General features: G+C 37.4%; 1 protein-coding gene across 4 annotated transcripts in view; it reads left to right on the forward strand.

Moving 5' to 3' along the window:
* Window positions 1-456: 456 nt before the first annotated feature.
* Window positions 457-18,668, forward strand: part of ARHGAP29 (Rho GTPase activating protein 29) — a 49,285-nt gene continuing 31,073 nt past the window's right edge. For all 4 annotated transcript variants that reach the window (XM_009986379.2, XM_086617226.1, XM_086617227.1 and 1 more), the window contains exon 1: window positions 457-718. In XM_009986379.2, the coding sequence (XP_009984681.2) occupies window positions 457-718 (262 nt within the window). The remainder of the gene's footprint in view (window positions 719-18,668) is intronic.

The following is an 18,668-nucleotide window of genomic DNA, read 5'->3' on the forward strand; positions in this document are numbered from 1 at the left end:
TTTGCAATTGTATGCAGTTGTAGTAACGTTTCATGGTAAAGAACAGGTCTTGGGGTAAAAGTAAAGAACTTGATTCTTAAGGTTTCCAGAATAAGTATTCTGGAAATAAGCGTTCATCATCATTAGCTTTTGAAATAATTGCTGCATACCATTGATTTTTATGCAACACTGCATATCTGTTGTACAAATTAAAACAACTTCAAACAGTCAAAAACCTTAATAATACTTCAGTTAAGCATTGTAATATAAAGCAGTATCATCTTGAAAGAAGTTTTGGATCTTGTCAGCACAAATATATTAATTTGCATATATTTCTATACTAATCAGCATTTTTCCTTCTCTTCCACCTCCCTCCTCCCCCCAATTTTTAAGGGTTTCATCTTTGGCTTGTCAAATGGACTTTAAGCGACACTGAGTGTTAACTGTGAGAGCTCTATAAGCACGGCGGCTGCTGGGATGTTGCGACAGAACGGTGGAAGTAACAAGCGTGGTTTGGGATTATCCCGACTGTCTACCTCCAACTTCTTCACCATCTCTAATTCAGGAAATTGGGGAATGGGGCGCAGCACCAAGAGCAGCTCTCTGAGCAGCATTAGCTCCAACTCTGACTGCTATGATAATCCTGTTGCGGATCCAGAATATATCATGCAACTGGTCAATGACGTCAGAAAATTTGCAGATGTGCTACTCTATTTGAAGGAAGCCATTTTCTCAGAAGGTGTGTCAGTTGTTCTTTATTCTTAATTCTTAGATTTTTTTGGAAACTCACAACTCTATGCATGTGTTTTTAACTAGTCTTTACTGTGGTTATTCCCCCTTGCCCATTACCTTCCCTCTTTATCTTCCCTTCCTCCCCTCTCCGCTCCCCCGGCACGATGATTACGGGAAACGGTGGTTGTTAGTTTGGGTTCTGTATTTCCTCAGAACACTGTGCAATCTGTTTCATAATCATAACAAGGGAAAACAGGCTTTTAGCAGGCTGTCTAGGCTGATGCTATAAGTTAGCGAGACCATAAACTGATCAGTTTTTAACTGCTTGAATGTTTTCTGTAATTCCAAAGAATTCTGTTAATATTTGGATGATCTTTTGGTTTTCTAGGCTGTTTTGGTTTGGTTTTTGAAAGTCTTATACGTTAGTAGTTTGAGCTTTAAGGTAGAATATAAGTCTGTGCACTTTCTTCCTTTACAAGGTGTTTACCATCTTCTGCCAGCAGGTGGAAACTGCAAACTTTCTTGCTTATGAGGAGTGCACTTTTATTGTGTGTTCCTTTTCCTTTAGGGAAAGAGTATTAGTCTGGTTTTGGTCATCAGCAGGAAGGCTTTTATCTAACTTCTACAGAAATGTTACCATGTTAATAGCTGAAACAACATCCAGAGCAGTTTTGTTGAACATGTCCTGAGTGCTGAGCATTTGCAGTTACTTCTGTGTTTCGAGTGAGTCTGGACACAGCTGAAATAGCTCTGCCAAAAGGTGTGAACAAATCTTAACAGAGCAATAATTTGAGACTGGTGATCGCTTAATGTAAGCATTGTTTTTGCTGTGCACGCAGGATGAGCAGAGTTATTTGTGAGATGGGATGTCTGGTGCCTACTGACACTGAAAAATGCATCCTGTAGGAAAGGGCTATCAAAATACTGAAGTATTCCAGTTGCCACACAGCAGTGGTTAATTAATGTTCAGTTTAAAATTCTGGACTTTGAAGTTCCAAAAAACTAACATGGAATACAGGAGTTGTTGTCTTGTTTTATACTACATTGCGACATTAATTAGTGAAAGCGTTGTCGGTTTAAAGGATTGTTAATTTATGAAGGAGAGATGTTTCTTTTCCACAGTTGGGAGTTCTTTTTGACTTCTGTCCCCAAAATCTCATGTTATAGTGAGTTTTGTAATATTGAGCTTGCTTACTGCTGACTGGAGACAACCTCCTTGGAAGCTGCATAGTTTGAATTGTGTTTCTCCATCTTATTTATCTTTGGATATGTTTGCAGTTGTTTATTGAAAACTTGACAAAAACTTGATAAGGTTATTGAACAGACTTCTTACGCATAAAATTCTGGGTTATAGTGCTTGAAGCTTACCATCATCCTGAAATTAATTACGTGAATTATTCCAACGTGAAATCAATTACAGAGATAGGAAATTTTTTTTTCTGTTTTGGACAGCATTAATCTGTTGACTTGATGTAGATTTTGTTGAATAGTAAAACTTTGCTCTAAAGTTTATGAAATAAGAACTAAAAATAAATTCTGCTACTAGCTACAAAAGAATTATTTTGATGTTTATATTGTTTATATGCTGCATGCATTGTCAAGCAGTTCAGAAGTGGCAAATGTAAGTGGTGCAACCGAGCTCCATCAGTGAGCTCTTGTTGCCTGGCAAGCATTCCTAGAGTCTGCTGTAGGTCTTTCAACCTCTACTATTCCTTCAGCTTCTACACCTGCTGTTAGTCGTAGTATTGCCACTTCAGCAGATTTGTCTAAAAACTCCTTTCTAATGCACAGCAACTTCACTCTCAACCTCACGGCTCCCTGTTTGCCAGGGCCAGCTGTTCTGCTGCTGGGGTCTGCATCATTTGGTAGACTGATTCCAGTGGGTGCATGCCTTGAATTTTGTACCGACTGGTGGCTGTATTCCCTGCTTGTGTTATCTGAGCTGCCTTGGAAGAGCCTAGCAGTTATTCACCCATGGTTCACTTAACGTTCTCCTGATGTAGTGATGCTATCTTGGGTGAAGAATCTAAGCTATTTTGAATTGTAACATGTATTCATGTCTGAACTAGATCGTAAGTGCCTTTGGATTATAGACTTGTACTGTGTTTTGTACGATACCAATGCAAGTCGATATATAACATGAAGAGTAAGTTGCGATCTCTTAAGGGGAGTTACATATCTGAAACTCTCTGTACAGATTCCAAGGCTATTTCTCTTTGCATTACTTATGCTAATATAATTTAATATCTTACAGTAGTCTCATGGTCATAATGCTGAATAAATTTTGGATGTTACTTTTCAACAATGGTAAACCTAACATTTTAACTAGCTTTGATTATTTTCACGCTCTTGCCTAACAAAGTTTGTTGTATAAACTGAAATCTAAAAAACCTTGGAATTTCCTTGCTGGGACCAACTAGGAAACTTGTTTACTAATGATGCTTCACATAAAAAATTGAAATACCTCCACCTTTCCCCTCAAAAAAACCCCTAAACCTCACTCCAAACCCACAAACAAAAAGCCCTCTGAACATAACTTTAGAGTTGAAAAGTTTGTCAGCTGTTTGGATATGAGGGAGCTGCAGTTGCCTCTTGTGTTAAGTGAAATACCATGTGTTCCATACACTTCAGTTCATGCTGTCTTATTTTAAATTCCCTTTTGAATCTAAGCATTGTACTCACTGGATATAACGATCTGTTATTAGCAATCCAACTTAGGCATAGGATGAAGATACTTTACCAATGTCCGTATTAAAGAGGAGGTCTGGGCATTTTTTGAACCTAGGCCAATGAATCTGGTGATGTTTCACAAGAAACGTTTTATTTAGTTCTAGTTCACAACAGACTGAACCTGTAGTGGTTGAACTGCACAGACAGTTAGTGCATCAGTCTCTTGGTCCAATCTTAAGTTAAATTTCCAGATGAGCAAGATTGTCATATGGCTGATATTAGTATCGATAGTTATATTGTCATCATGTCTTTGTGTTTGAACTGAGAGGTCTTACTCATTTGTAGCATTAGTACTTTATGAGGTCAGAGATAATTGAAGTATATTGAGGAGACTCAAAATAAGTCACTCTTCTTTCCATTCTGATAAGAAGAAAACGAAAACAGTTCCGTAGAAATCCATGCCTGGAAGGCCAATCTTGAGAGTATGTGTTGAATTGATACCTAGAAGACTCGGATCATTACCTGCAATCTGTGCTACTCTTAAGACTGTTCACTGGAGTTTTCACTTTTATTGATGATATTTTGTATTCTTGCTGTACCCTGGTTTTAGTTTTTGTTTCAATTTTAATGTGCATCCTAAGTAAAAACTGTTAAGACATAATGCCTTGAAAGCTGGTGAGTTTTCTCTGTTTTGAGTTCCAGTAGTAACTTTTCAGCTATCCATTGAGAGTGTGAGAACCTAAGTGATGCCTTCAACTTGTGCCCCTCTTTGAAAAGGTAGGACATACAGTGAAGTCCAGTCTAAAGGCTGGAGCTGTCTGTGATCAGAGGTAGCAGCATACAAGAAAGAAGTAACTTTCCATGGTAGAGAATGTTTTAGGAACTGCGACATTGTTTGCCTCTCATGGAGACCTGCTGAGGGCTTAACCTGACCACGGTATTGAAAATAGAAAATACTTCAGAATCTGAAGTGTGTGAGGTGTACTTAGGTTAAATCCTGCGACTTGATGAGGGTTAATTCTTGTCCCAACCCATGAGTCTAATGTGTCCACAAGTAAACACGGTTGAATTTTGAAGCTGAGTTCTACATGCAAAATACGTTCTTTTGGAAAATAGGAGATATGGGGTGACTACTATATACTGTCCAATCTTTTCAAAACATAAAGATGTCTCTACCTCATAGAAGTTGTGTAGAAAGCATGTAAGCCACTTTTTGGGACAAAATGTGCAGGACCTACCTGTTATAAACTTCTCTTGGAGAATTTGTCAGTTCAAAAATAGTATTGCTTATTGCATAGATATGCTAAGTTGAGAATCTATTTAAGAATAGGTATCTATGTATGAGAAATGGTGCAGTCTATGCTGTTACTGTGTATAATAAATTCCATTGTTGCTTTAAGTAAATGATGCCACTGTGTGGTCTTTGTTTAAATGAGATTCGTTTACTCAGGTTTAAAAGGACCACACAAAAGAATATTTAGGACACAGTCTGAGTTCCTAATTAGAAGATATTTTACTGTTTCACTTTTAAACAGTAAATAGTAGCTTTTAGTTGTATCACATGAGTGATGGGGGAGAATTCATGTTTCCTTGGTCTGAAGATAGTTAGCTGCTAGTTTCGTGACATCTGCTATTTATTTGTGTATTTATTTAAGGAATGTAATGTATGCTTCATACTGTAAGGTCTGCCCTTGGGACTGTGGGAAATATTGTGTTTCATTATGAATAGCCATAAGGGTAAAATTTGCATGTGGTTTAAAAGTGCAGGAGTAATTATACTTAATATATAATCTTCTTGACTGTACTTCAGGATGTATTTAGGAATTATTGCTTGCTTTATCACAAACTTTGAAGTAATCTTCAAAGGGTAATATTGAGTGCTTCATGTGGGTAATTCTGCATCCTTTTCATGAGCGAAAACGCTTTTCCTCAAGTTCATCCTATCTTCAACTACTGTAAATTGTAGTTTATTCTAAAATGTTAATACACCCCCTTTTTCATGGTATCTTGGAAAACAGAATAGCAAGATAAAGCTCTTGCCTTTCATCACAGATTTGTCTTTGAGGATCAGATTTTGCTGTCTGGCTTCTTAAGAGTTTAAGTCTTTTTTGGTGGTGGGATTTTATGTTTTTTTTTTGTTTTGTTTTGTTTTTTTTTAACTGAACCAGAGGTAAAAATACTGGTGAAGCTGGATGGCCTGGTCAGGAATGTCTGCATCCTGCTTTATAGTAGCACCAATACTTTCAAAAGGATCAGGAATGCTGCCTAACTTGAAAGCTTCATCAAGTCCTTATTTTTGAAGGATAAGATATTCAGCCCAGTGGGACAATATTAAGGGTGTGTCAAGTTAAATAGTTTCCTCAAAATAAGGAATTTGTAATCTCTAGTGACTTCAAAACCTTGTTTTAGCACTACAGAGATTGGTATTAATTGCATGCTACGCTAGAAGCCAGAAGCTGTCTGCTGAATATAGTGCCTGAATGATTTCTCTTCATCCCTTCCAGGCTTGATAATGTGTGCTTTTTTAATATGGTCCATATTTTTAGTGTGATTAAGGCACTGTAGTATTTTTAGCGTTTGATTTTTATTTCCATATTTTCTTATTGTGTAAAGCATTAATGTCCTTTTTCTGAGGCAGTATTTTTGAAAGTCAAGTTGTCCTGTTTTGCTAGGGAAAGCTGAAGTTCATTATTGCAGTGAAGAATATAGATTGAAATTATGATAATTTATAATACTAGGCGTAATTTTGCTGTTTGTTCTTTACTGCAATTTTGATGTTTCTCAATGAAAGGTGCTGTCTTTGATACACCTTAAACTGGAGGTATTTACCTGTCTAATGACACTTCATAGTATGAATGCTTGGTAGGTGGGAAAACTGTTCTAAACAAGGATCTGATAAAGTGTTTACCATTCTTTTGCAACAGTCTCTGGGAGGAATGTTTGCGGTTTTTCTTCTTTTGAGGCAAGTTGGACTGATTTTTTTTTTTTTAACAATTTTGTGGAAGATTGCGCTAGTTTTCTGTTTGATAGGATTTTGTGTCCTAAATTAAGAACCTTTACGGGAGAAGGGAGAATAAAATGCCGTCAGGGCAGTGAACTTTCAGGGACTGTGAGAATACAGTGATTGTCAAATGCGTAAACAATCTGCTTGCAAATTTATTAAATGACCTTCACTTTGAGGGTGGTGAAGCACTGGAACAGATTGCCCAGAGAAGTTGTGTATACCTCATCCCTGGAGGTGTTCAAGGCCAGGCTGGATGAGGCTTTGAGCAACCCAATCTATTGGAAGGTGTACCTGCCCATGGCAGGGGGGTTGGAACTAGATGATCTTTAAGGTCCTTTCCAATCCAAATCGATCTATGATTGTGTAAGAATCCTCCGGAAAAGGCAGAGGAATTCATTTAAAGCATGGCATGTTGTGCTACATTGAATAAAAGAAACTAAAAAAGAGGAAACCAAACTGCCTAGTGGATAATAAATCCTATTACAGAAATCACAACGTTTGAGGATGTTAACAAATATTCAGAATTGGAATTTTAGCGTTAATCGCTTCCAGGTTCTACTAAATGTGATATTCTTGTAATATCTCAAGAATAATTCTGTAACTTATTAATAAAATATGAGCTTTTTTCTACTTTGTAGCTCTACTCAGACTTCGTCCGCAAGGAACCAACTGCATGTTTTAAATGTATTAACGTGCAATAACATTGTTTGTCCTCTTGCTGAACCAAATAAGGTGTTTAAGAGGTGGATTCTGATAATTCGTATTTGCTGGTTTGCATGTTATTGTTCCCTTAGCAGGGTTGGCAGAAGTGACCTTGTGAGCCACAGTAGCAGGGAAGCCAGGACTAAACCAGTCTGGAGCAAGTGTAAGGCGACTGGAAAGAGTAACTTCTGAAGGTGCTCCTGCAGAAATTGCAGGTTTTTCTTCCCCATCAACAGCTGAATTGGTGGTACAGTTCTGTAACTGTTGAAAATGTACAAGATGCATCTAAAATTGTTGCTTTCTTCTTATAAAGCTTGTTATGTTTAGATGTCTGTTTTAAACTGTGGTAATAATGTATTTCCATAGCAGCTTAGAGAGGAAACTTAAGTGTGAGCTGCCGTGATCTCACCACTTCTTCCTGGCACTGGCAGTAGTTCTCTGGTGCCTGCATAGCAAGCCAGTTCTGGGGGCAGATCTGCCTGAAAACTAGTCCTATGAAGAAAGGAAGTAGCTTTCAAAGCCAGATCAGTTCCATGAAATGACTGACTATAAGGTTGTACTGAGTACCAGCAAAAGAGGGAGAAGGTGGCTGGCAAAAGAATGAGTGGCCAGAGGCTAAAATGGAAAGAGACTGAGGGTCTAAGCAGAGTTTGCATGGTGCTCCACCCTGGCATTACAGCACACGCTGCTAAAGCTGTACCAACACTGTCTGCTCTAGTGAATGCTAGGTTTAACAGGGGTATATGAAAGGTGGGGCTGGGGCAGAGGGAACTGCAAGCAGAAAATGCCTTTTGTACATGGCGAATTAATCAGCCTCCTTAGCTCTGAGCTTTTGGCATATTTGAATTTGAGAGTCATCTTTTAAACTTGCCTTCCTAAAACCTGCTTCTTATGTGCAAAGACGTATGTGCTTCCAGTCTTTCTGACCTGGAAATTCCTTAGGACACCCTTTCACATATCTTCAAGTAGTAGTCACTTCTTAATATTAGTTCTGTCAATCTGAAATTGAAACTGTTCTTTGACAAATGTGAAATAATCTTTCAAACTAAGAAAGGTAAAGGATTTAAACAAGGATAAGAACAAAGTAAATACTTCCTTAAATTTTTTAACAAGTAAAAGTATTGCTAAGAACCCACAGCCAATGGTAGTGCTTTTTTTTTGCTTTTTTTTTTTAACAACCTCTCATGCATTTTATGGCAAAAGTCAGAGGAAAAAAAGACTAGACAGGCATGTAAAACTGCTTCTCTTAGTAGAGCTCTAGGACCACAGCAAGCCAGACACCTCCTGGTCATATTCCCATGCTTCCCTTACTTTCACACTGTCCTTTCTTCCTAGTCTCTCTCATGAGCAGAGAGCACCGAGATCCCTGGCAGTAAGTCCTGTTCCTGTCCAATGCTATATTCCTTAAACCTGAGAAGTTCTGCAAAGAAAGCAGAAGTTTGACATACTCCAGAGAGCTCTGCCCATGAAAAAAACTGGTGAAACTTGAATGAAGGCAAGCCCACAACAGTCCAACAGAAAGTACAGTCAAAGTTTATGGGTGACACCCATAACTGTGGACCATGCTTTTCCCTAGGATTGTTACGCATAAACTGTGAGAGAGAACTTCCTACTTTTCTTGCCATTCAACTCCAGATCATTCCACAACCTGTTTTACCCAAGTTTCTTGATTTCTACGAGTCTGCCATCTTGCAGGCTTTTGGTTAGGGAGTCTTGGACTTTCAGATGCTGTGACCAGAGCCAGAGTTGCTGGGCGCTTTCTTTTGCTTTGCAGGTTTGCAGTATTAGAGCACTGCTTTAATTAATCTGAAGTCATGAAACAATTCTGCGGTTTCCGGTGCTCTGAACAAATGGAGAGGGAAAAACCAACCTCCTCTTGAAGCTGAGTTCAAACAAAGTTGTGTTCTTCATAGCCCAAGTGTATGCTGCATGTTAAATGCAGGTCGCTAAAGTTCAGTAGTAAATGCTGTTTCTTCAGTTTCAGGGAAGATTGAAGTTAAATAATAACTTAGTGGACCGGCAGATAAGTTTGTGGCTGATAGTACTACCCCTCCCCCAGTTGCATGCTCTGCATTCCTTCAGAACAATGTTCACTTGTTGCTATAGTGTCTAAGATTAGCAGTCAGGAGGGATATGTGTGTGTCTTGAAGACCTGTGAGTGTTTAAAATGTAAAATCAACCCATATGTGCAGTCTGGATATTTTTATTGACTTAAATAATTAGCATATCTGTCTTTAGGAAAACTCTGAACTATTTGTAAGAGAGCACAGACATTTTCTGTCTTTTATGTTGGTTTTGAAGTGCAGAAAATGTAATAGAAGGTAAAACTCCATTATTCCTCCTTTTTATGTTTCTGATATACAAAAGAATCTCAAAACACTTCAAAGAGCCTTAGCTGTTTTGTTAATTAGAATTACCTTTCCTTTCTGTCACAGCAACTAGACTAATGAAACTGAAATTACAAGATTAGCAAGACGAAAGGTGAGTAGCGAGGAAGAGGATGAGTAGTCAGATTTTCTTTTTTGAATGTGAATGTAAAGTTAGGCCCTTCAACAGCAAAAACTCTTCTAGTATAGTTTGTGGCTTACTTAAGAAACAGAGGAACACTTGGACACAAAAACTTGCATCTCTCAAAGAACTCTGCCTCAACACCTGAAAGATAAGATTTGATCCATATCTAGTGGGAAGTCTTCTGTTCTTAACAATAATTCCTGTGTACACGTAGGAGCTTTTGTGTTTAAAAACAAAAAACCCTTGCCCTAAATTAGCTTCCTGCTCTTGGCAAAATGTATTATGATATATCCACAAAAATATTCCATTTCTTCATTTCTTATGGATCAATTTATCAAAGTTGTAACATAAAACAAGAACATCAATACAAGTAATTTTTGTGTGCCTAACAGCGTAGAGTTATGAATGTTGACTGTAATTTTAATGATCTTGACTTCATTAAGATTTCATAGACTAAATAATTCTTTTTCCACCTGTTTTATTGAGAGTGCTTATTATTTATGTAGCTAGGTCACAGAACTTAAGCTGACTTTTTTCTTGATTCCAAGGAAGTGTTCGTCTAATCTGGCAGTTGCAGTGGTTTGGTTATGTTAGATCTATGGAGTTAGAACTGTGCGACAGGGTAGGAGATTTGATATGGAGCCTGGACCTTGGTCTTCGTAGGTAGCTGTTTCCCTTTGTTTAAGGAAAGTAGGGGTTTTGTGGAGGCTCATTTCTTTGTCTCTCTAAAATGCCCCTATTTATAGAAGATAGAAGTGACTCATGTAAGGCTGTAGCAAATAGTTATGTTTGAGTTAAACTTTCATCTTAATGACATTCATTACAGAACAGTGTAACTATTATTTTTGGGGTTAGGGCCCTTAGTTACATAGTCTATTTGCTTGTGAAGTAGCATTTAAAATGTGTCTGGTTGCTTTGGTCTAGAATGATGATCAGGGAATGAATGCTGGGACTTCAGTCTCTCACCTTCTTGCATGTCCGTATGTGAAATAATATACGAACTTTTTTATTTTTTTAATGTAAATGAGTATTGTAGAATGTATGGGAGAAATAAGAGAGCTTAAGGTTCAAATTCTGATGACTTAAGCAGTTGCAAACAGCTATTGTAATAATATAGCATGTTCCCTTTTTGTTGATTGTCTGTGCTCTGTTTAACTTGGGTTCAGGGCCTGCAGGTGAGTGTTGCAGCAGTTCATTAATTTTTAAAAGTTCTGTTAGTACTACTTATCTATGTGACAAAAAATGACTGTGGTATTATGTATGTGACTATGCATACTGTGAATGCTGAAGGGAAAGGGAGGCTCTTATGGAAAGAATAAAGTGTTTTTCTGATTCTTGTAATGTCTTAATTCTTTTCTAGTTGTAGGAATCTGCAAGGTTCGGAAGGCCTGGTGAGGAAGTTTCAGTTAAGATGCATCGAAAATAATGTCATTTTTGATTAAAATGAATTGCAAGATTGTAGATCAGTAATTTGTAGGAAGTATATTTGTAGGGTGGAGTTAAAGCACAAGTGTATCCTCTCTCTCACCCCATGCCTTTTCAAGAAATCGTTTGACATCTTAGGATTTTGGGCCAAATTTCAGGGTTTCCAAAGGGTGCTCTTCTCTGAGCACTGTATTAAAGTTTTTCTAGTTCATGCACATGTTATCAGTTTAGGGCTCTATTGTGAACAAATTTAACATCTCAGTTAATGTTGTACTTTTGGACTACAGCATTTTCTTAGCTTTGTTTGTAAGATCAGATGTTGCTGCAATAGTTAGGGACAGGGAATTCCTGAACCAATAGCTTAAAGACTGCTCAATGTTCACAAATTCCTATTGCTGTTTTAGTGTTGATAGTGATATGAATGGAATCTTTAGTAGGATGCTTCACTTATTTTGCATTTTTATTTTTTTCTGGGGATTTTATTTTTAGTCATTGATTGTATATAAGGTACTTTGTTCTAGATGTCGCAACTACAGAACTAAAAAGTTTGTCCAGAAGTTCTTCAATGCTGATAAGTGGAAAAAAGTGTTTACTGGAATCACTAAAGTGGAGGTGCAGATAAACAGAGCAGTACTGGTCAACAAAATGGGCTGTGATCACAGCACGCAAGTTGGTTGACCATTGCCAGCAGAAGAGCAGTTGAAGGAGGTAGCTTTTTGGAGGGATAGTCGTATATGTTTTGTGCTTCATTTGGTAAAGTGCAAATTGTATATCTGAAAGCTTAGTGGCATATGTGAATTGTGATAATTGAGTGAAGGCAGTTTGTGATGGGCCTTGGGAAAGTGACCATGATAAACAGCTTATGACGGCAGTGAGGAAGGGGAAACTAGCACTAGGATTAAGACTGCAGAGTGGTCAAATTAAATGCTCTCCGGTATTCATGTTTAAGCCCTTGTGTTAAGAACAAGCAAACAAATTCAGCACGTAATGAAGAATTTCCAGCTGTAGCTGGCTTTGGCTGATGACTAGACATGAGACTTTAGAGAAGGTGGCTGAAAACTTAATTTGGAAAGAAAGCAATAGGTATGGAGTGTAGAAATAAATCAGATTCTTAGTAACAAGAGAAGCTTGTTATACAGCATCCAATGCTGCATGCCATTAGATGAAAAATTAAATACATGGGGATACTATTCAAACATGTAGTTGACAAAGTTCTTCCTGTTTCTATTATAATTTTCACATTCTGTAGCTTTTACTGGCCTGCACATCCTCTGGTTGTTTTTTTAATTTAGTATTGACTAGCTGGAATGACAACTTCAGCGGTAGTAGGGGGAAACAGATGTGTAAATTCAGAACCATAAAGCAAACAGATTCTGTGGTTTGTCTTTTTCACTTTTCTATTGCAAAGTATTTGTGAAGAAATACTACTCAATTAAAAACGCATAGTGATCTGTGCAGTGGGTTACTGTTGTCTTTTGGGGCATGCAAGTGCCAGTGTGACATCGGTTACTGCTATAATGACAGTGTTGTAGTGTTTTTTCTTCATACAAAATTGTCGAACATGTTTTGGTGCAAAATATCTAATACCAATTGCAGAGGGGATTGACTGTTCCTGAATCTAGGAAGTGGGAAGATTTTGGAAGTATTTCCTCTTGAGCATTCAAATGGTTCATCACTCCATTGTGTCACCAGTGCAAGTTATATAGTCAGGGTTTACTCACTTGGGTGGTTGTTTCAGCAGGACTTCGATGCTGGAACTTCAAATAATTAGTCCTTTATGTTCACCAGTTTTCTAGACAACTAATGGTACTAGTTGCTACTGTAGTGATTTGAATCCCACTTAAAATCTAAGTTGATTTTGCTTAAGTTCTTTCTTTTAGTTGACAAAAGAGAAATGGAATACTATCACATCTTATAGCAGTCCATAACTGTGTTTAAAAGAACCTTTAAAAGAAATGCACTAAGTAATGCACCTCTTGTTTAACACCATATAATCTCATAATCCTGGCTTTGTGTGGTCTTTTGAAAACTAGGTGGGCTGGCAGCAATAAAATAGCTTCCTTGCTCAATCAGTGACTTAGGCTAAAAGTGGAAGAAGCAGCCATGTAGAACAAATAGTATTTTTAGACTAAAAGTAAAATGAGTTAAAGGTTAAGTATTTTTTTATAATCTCTTGATGTGGGTTAGCAAAGGTTAAATTTATTTTCTTTTGAATGAATAAAACAAAACTTTCATACTGCCCCTGTGTGTACCAGTTTGATATGGTAAGATCAACTTTCTGGGAATAGTATTTCCTTTTCCAACGTGTTCTTTTTTTTTTTCCAGAAATTGGTGCTGTGAAAGTTGGGTATTACTTCATATGTTTTGAACTTGAACCGACATGTAAGGAACATAGTTACTTAAAGCCTAGAAGTTTTCTCATTTTAAGTGTCTTCCATTGGCAGCTGTTCAGTCCAGGGACTACTTTACTAAGTTTTAGTGAAATGCCCTTGAATAAGAAATAAGTAGCATGCTACTGGAAGTATAGTAGCTAATCCTGATGGATATGATTTTCTGGTGAGATGTGAGTGGTCAGGCTTATTGCAAATGTATTAATTGTAAAGAATTTAGTCTTATATCCACTTGACAATTCACGATTCCAACCGAAAGTAAGTTCTGAAGGTGCTTAAGTATTATCCTCACCTAGTTTTATTCTTAAACTCCTGGCAGACTCAGGGAAGTGATATGAGCGGTGGCTATAAAATGGCCATGTAGTGCATTCACACTCATTTGTAAATAAGGAAACTCCAGCAATTTTCTTTACTAGTTTCTGCTGTTTAAATTTTGGATTAATAAAAGATTAATGTATTCTAAAGATTAAACTGCATGGCTGAACATATCTAGGTTAGTTGACTGGAATCTCAAGGCTAGTGGAACACAAAAGTTGAAGGAATGTGGTGTACAGCATATTGAAATAGATTAATGAAAAGCTGCATTGTGGTAGGTTTTTTTCCAAAAGGCTTCCCCACATACACAAATGGAGAGTTCATCTATGAATTTAAATGTGAATTGAACGTGAAGTAACAACTATTCTGCTGATGTCAGTTTGCAAACCAACATAATGAAATGTTTAATTGCTTTCAATGTAGGCAGAACTATAAAATTTTTATTATTCTGATATATTTTATCACATACATGTGATATTTTAAATGTACATCATCTATCTTCTTGACTTTTTGAAAAGATTTTGTAAGTCATCTTTATTTTTACAACTTTCCTTCAATTTCTGAAAATGTATCTAGTCTTGGTTTGCCCTATTTACAAAGGCAAGAAGGGCTTCTTACATAAGCTTTGACTTTTCAAAAGAACAGAATTGGTCCATAGTTAAAATAGGATAGGAATGTTAGCCCAGTTTAAAAACAAACAAAAGCCACCGCAGCTTAAGGTGGCATCACAGAGGCTAGTCATCGTGGTTAATGGTTGAATCTAAATGGATAGACTGTATTTTGGCCAATCCCTGATAGCAAATGACGTATCTGAAAAGGGCTGGTTGTGTGCTTGTGGTACACAACAAAAGCTCATCATGCCAGAAATCTCACCTGGAAGGCTGGACTAACGGGGGATAGTTTTGTGTTTTATCTGAGAGCGATTTTTCAGCAAAAATTGCAAGCCTGCATTTTCACTCTGTTGATTTCAAAAAGTCAAGAGAGAACTTCCACCCTTGAAGTATAAAAAAAAGTAAATACCAGGTGCTTTTTCATTTGAATCTAAATTTGTACAAGCTAATTTTAAGATCAAATTTAGTAGTGAATAGGCAACTGACTTGCCAAATGTTAAATGCTTTCTTGTATTATAAAAACATTATTTGCATATGATATATGAATTCAAACATTGCTACTTTCAATATACTGTATTCAATAAGATATTTGCAGGAAACTTACATGCATTCTCACTGAATTGGATTTGTATATTATTCTTTTTAAAAAAACCTCCTAAACTTTAATGCTTTTATGTCAAACATAGGAGTTTGGATTACTCTTTTTATGCCTTTCTCTTCCTCATTCCTAATCAAATTTAGTATGTTCTTAGATTTTCTTCATTGAAATAATTGCTTAACTGTTTAATTTCCATAAATTGTCACTTTTGCTGCAATACAATGTGATTAGAACATTGGTTGCAGTGGATTCTGAAGCACATGTTTCCAAAGACTCTATGAATTTGTTGTAATGTCTTTTAATGATGCCATGACAACAAGGGTTGCCATGATACCGGTTAACAAAAATGCTAGAACTGGTCAGCTTACTATTTTGAAAGTTACAAGTACAGTGTTTCTTGACATAGGAATGGGTAGGTGGCTTCTAAAATTCTGCATCATAACACAGGGATGACTTCACTAGTGCCTTTGGCAGCTTCTTGACTTGTCAGAGATTTTACAACGATAAATTCTTCCAGAAGTTCTTTGAGTTTTTGTTTTTCAGTGAATTAAAATGTTTCATTCCTTACATCTGCAGCATGTTTATACAGCCAAATAAAGGAAGAAATATGATAGCTAAGACTGCTGGTTTTGTGTTGCTCCTGAACTGTGGCCACCAACAAATGAAATATCTACACCACCATTAAAGGAAAAAAGTTTTGTTCATTTTTTTATCTGTACAATCGATGAAAATCACATCTAGCCCATATGTTTATTGCCTTACAAAAGCTTCCTTGAGACTAGACTAGACAGTAGTGACATAGGTTAACTTTATGTATGGGCAAAACAAAGTGTAAAACGTGCTTTTGCTGTGTGTTTGATTTAGTTGTTGTATTTTGAGTGTGATAGTGACCTCTGTCAAATCAGACAAATATGGCAGGCTGTTAATCATGTTAGAGTGGGGCTGATAAAGGAAGGAGGGCAAAAATAAACTGATGGGTTGATAGAGGACTGTTTCCCAAACTACAGATGTAGGAATTAGGTGATTTCCACAGTTCATTGTTATATGATTTGTTTTGCCTATTCTCTGGTGCTCACTGGGAAGTCTCATAGTCTGGATCAGGTTCAGAACGGAGTGCTGACAGTTTCCCAGTACACAATACGGACGTTCAAGATAATAGTAACACTATTTTAGTTTCAAGTTGGTTTATTTTGTATTAGCTTCATTCCAATGCTGACTGTTTTGTTTTGGTTTTTTTCCCACCTTACCTAGGTGGCATAACTACTGATACCACATAATCCTTCTGCGTAACATAATGGAAACAGACTGTAATTTACCCTAATGCCAAAAATGAGGTTATTAGCAAATAAGAGTTGACAGTCTTTTTTCAGCCAAGATGTTGGTCTTGCAGATTGAAGTGTTGGTTACTCAAACTTATTGCCTCTGAATCCTTCCAAGATCAAAAGTGATGAGCTGCCTGTTTGCATTTCATAAGGTGAAACTTTAAGTTCTGGATCCAGATATTCAGATATTGGTGAAATTGCTTCCCAGTTTGTGTGCTTGTTCTCACCACCAACCTGGAAGACTATTCTGTCGGGCTTCTTCCTTTCTACTGAAAGAGATTGGGATTTATGCAGAAGATGTGAAGTGGTACTTAAAAGGAGAATTGAGGCTCCTGTATTTCAGTGGAAGTAAAAGGGGAGCTGAAGTACGCACTCCTCAGCTGACACGGAGAAAGCAGCAATTTACAGAGAGTTCTCAAAATGGGGACTAGACCTAGCAAAGGTGATGATTAGTTTCTGCCACTGGCTATGGCCCGGTAGCTTTGTACACAACTGGCGTTTAAGTCTTCTTATCCAGTTGCATTTGTTAATCTTCTTAAACTAGCAGTAACATCCATAGGGTGAGTGAGTTAGTTCATGGTGGGCATTTATAAAGACAAGACATTGAATTGTGTTCGTGAGGGTAGATCGAGAAACTGTTTGTGCAAAAAAGCAGGTTCCCTTGTTTATAGTAAGATTTTCACAAGTGAGATAAGTTTATATATATTCCTCCTATAGTGGAAAGACGTGTCTATGGATATAAACTCGTGGCTGTAAAGAGTACGTACGCATAGCAGGTTGTTCCACACTGATAGTATCTTTCACTGTGTGTAACATTCTTGAAAGCCGTTGAATGCATGAAGTAAATAATTGTATCTTTCTACTTGTAAAAAGCTCCTTATGGAAAGCAGGACCTTATTAGATGTTGTGAACTAGAATATTAGCTTTGAAAGTCTTGTGTGTAATCTGGCTTCAAGAATTTTTTACAGATGTATTACTTTTCCGTTGGTTTATCTAGACTGATACTCTTTCCTTTTCATCAATGTGACCAACTTCAGTTAGCCATGGCAAAACAATACTTGTGTTGTATTAGTGGTTCACCTTCTCCTATGACTGGTGGAAATTGGGTAGTAGAGGGAGTCTGCAGCTGTTAGAAAGTGTTAATACTCTAGGTGAAGAAGTGGTAAGCAGGATGGTGCATATATCTTCTGTATGGGTCTGAACAGCAATGTAGGATATGCGGTAGCCATAGAGGGGAAAAACCGTATGTTAGCCTGCATTTGAACTTGTCCTGGCAAACATTCATTGAAACAAACAGCTTCAAAAATGTTTGGGCCAACAATAAATCAGGTCAGACAAAAGAAAAATACCAGCCAACTGACACAGCAGTGCCTTTCCCGAGTGCGTGTGTTGTGACCAGCCGTGACTTGGCAGGGAGGGTGACTGGCACTGACAAGCTCGATGAGCAAATTTTTTGTTTTGCATGAACTGAAACCATAGCTTGGCTTGGGCCATTATTGCTTGCTAACAAAGGCTTCCTGTTGAGAAATACCTAAAATTAGAAAACAGGTAGTTTAGGCTGGTTTTACATTGAAGATAGATGAGTGGTTATAAATTGTGGTGACTGAAACCATCGAGGAGTGGGGGTGCTGATGACAGCAGTGTGCTACTGAGATGGCTCGGCTAACACCAACAGGCTTCCCAGCTGCTTTGTTATATCATTCTTGTACTTTGGGTTTGTCAGCTTGAATACATGCTTTTTTTACCCTATTCTTTTTTCTTTGTTTCTCCTAAGGGTATACTTTTGTGTGGTTGTCTTTACATTTTGGAAGAGCTTGTATTCAGCTGACACAAACGACAGATAAAACCCTGATGAAATGAGATTTCACAGGCTACTAATCTCTCTCTGAGCTTGGTGGGTTTTTTTAGTTTTAACATATCTAGTTTTTTTTCTTTTGGAGGGTAGAGGGCTGACTGATTCTTCCAGGAGATTCCAGGAGACTGTAGTCACCTAAGCAAACAGCTGGACTCCTGTGCTCAGAGAAATCCTCTGTGCTGCAGGATTACTGGCAGCTGCAGTCCTCTGGTCCCAAGTACTAACTAGTCTTCTGTGATATTGCAATCTGTGTTATTAAGCTTGAGAAAGAGTTTTAAACCCAATATAGCATCTGTTGGTGGAGAAATTTCCTGCTCGACTTCATGTAGATAAATGAATGTGTATGGTGAGACAAGGAGCAGAAGAAAAAACTGAAAGTAAATATTAATTTTTATGACTGCTTAAGTTAGATTGAATTGCTGCAGGAACTTGCATGAGGCAATGTGTCTCCAACATTTTTTTCCACAGTAAATAGTATTTGCTCTACTGTTGTTTTGGTCTCTTAGCCATTTTGGGACTCCTTAGTATTAAAACTATTAACTATTCTGTTAATC

Source organism: Tauraco erythrolophus, chromosome 10 (genome assembly GCF_009769465.1).
Source record: "Tauraco erythrolophus isolate bTauEry1 chromosome 10, bTauEry1.pri, whole genome shotgun sequence".
NCBI lineage: Eukaryota > Metazoa > Chordata > Aves > Musophagiformes > Musophagidae > Tauraco > Tauraco erythrolophus.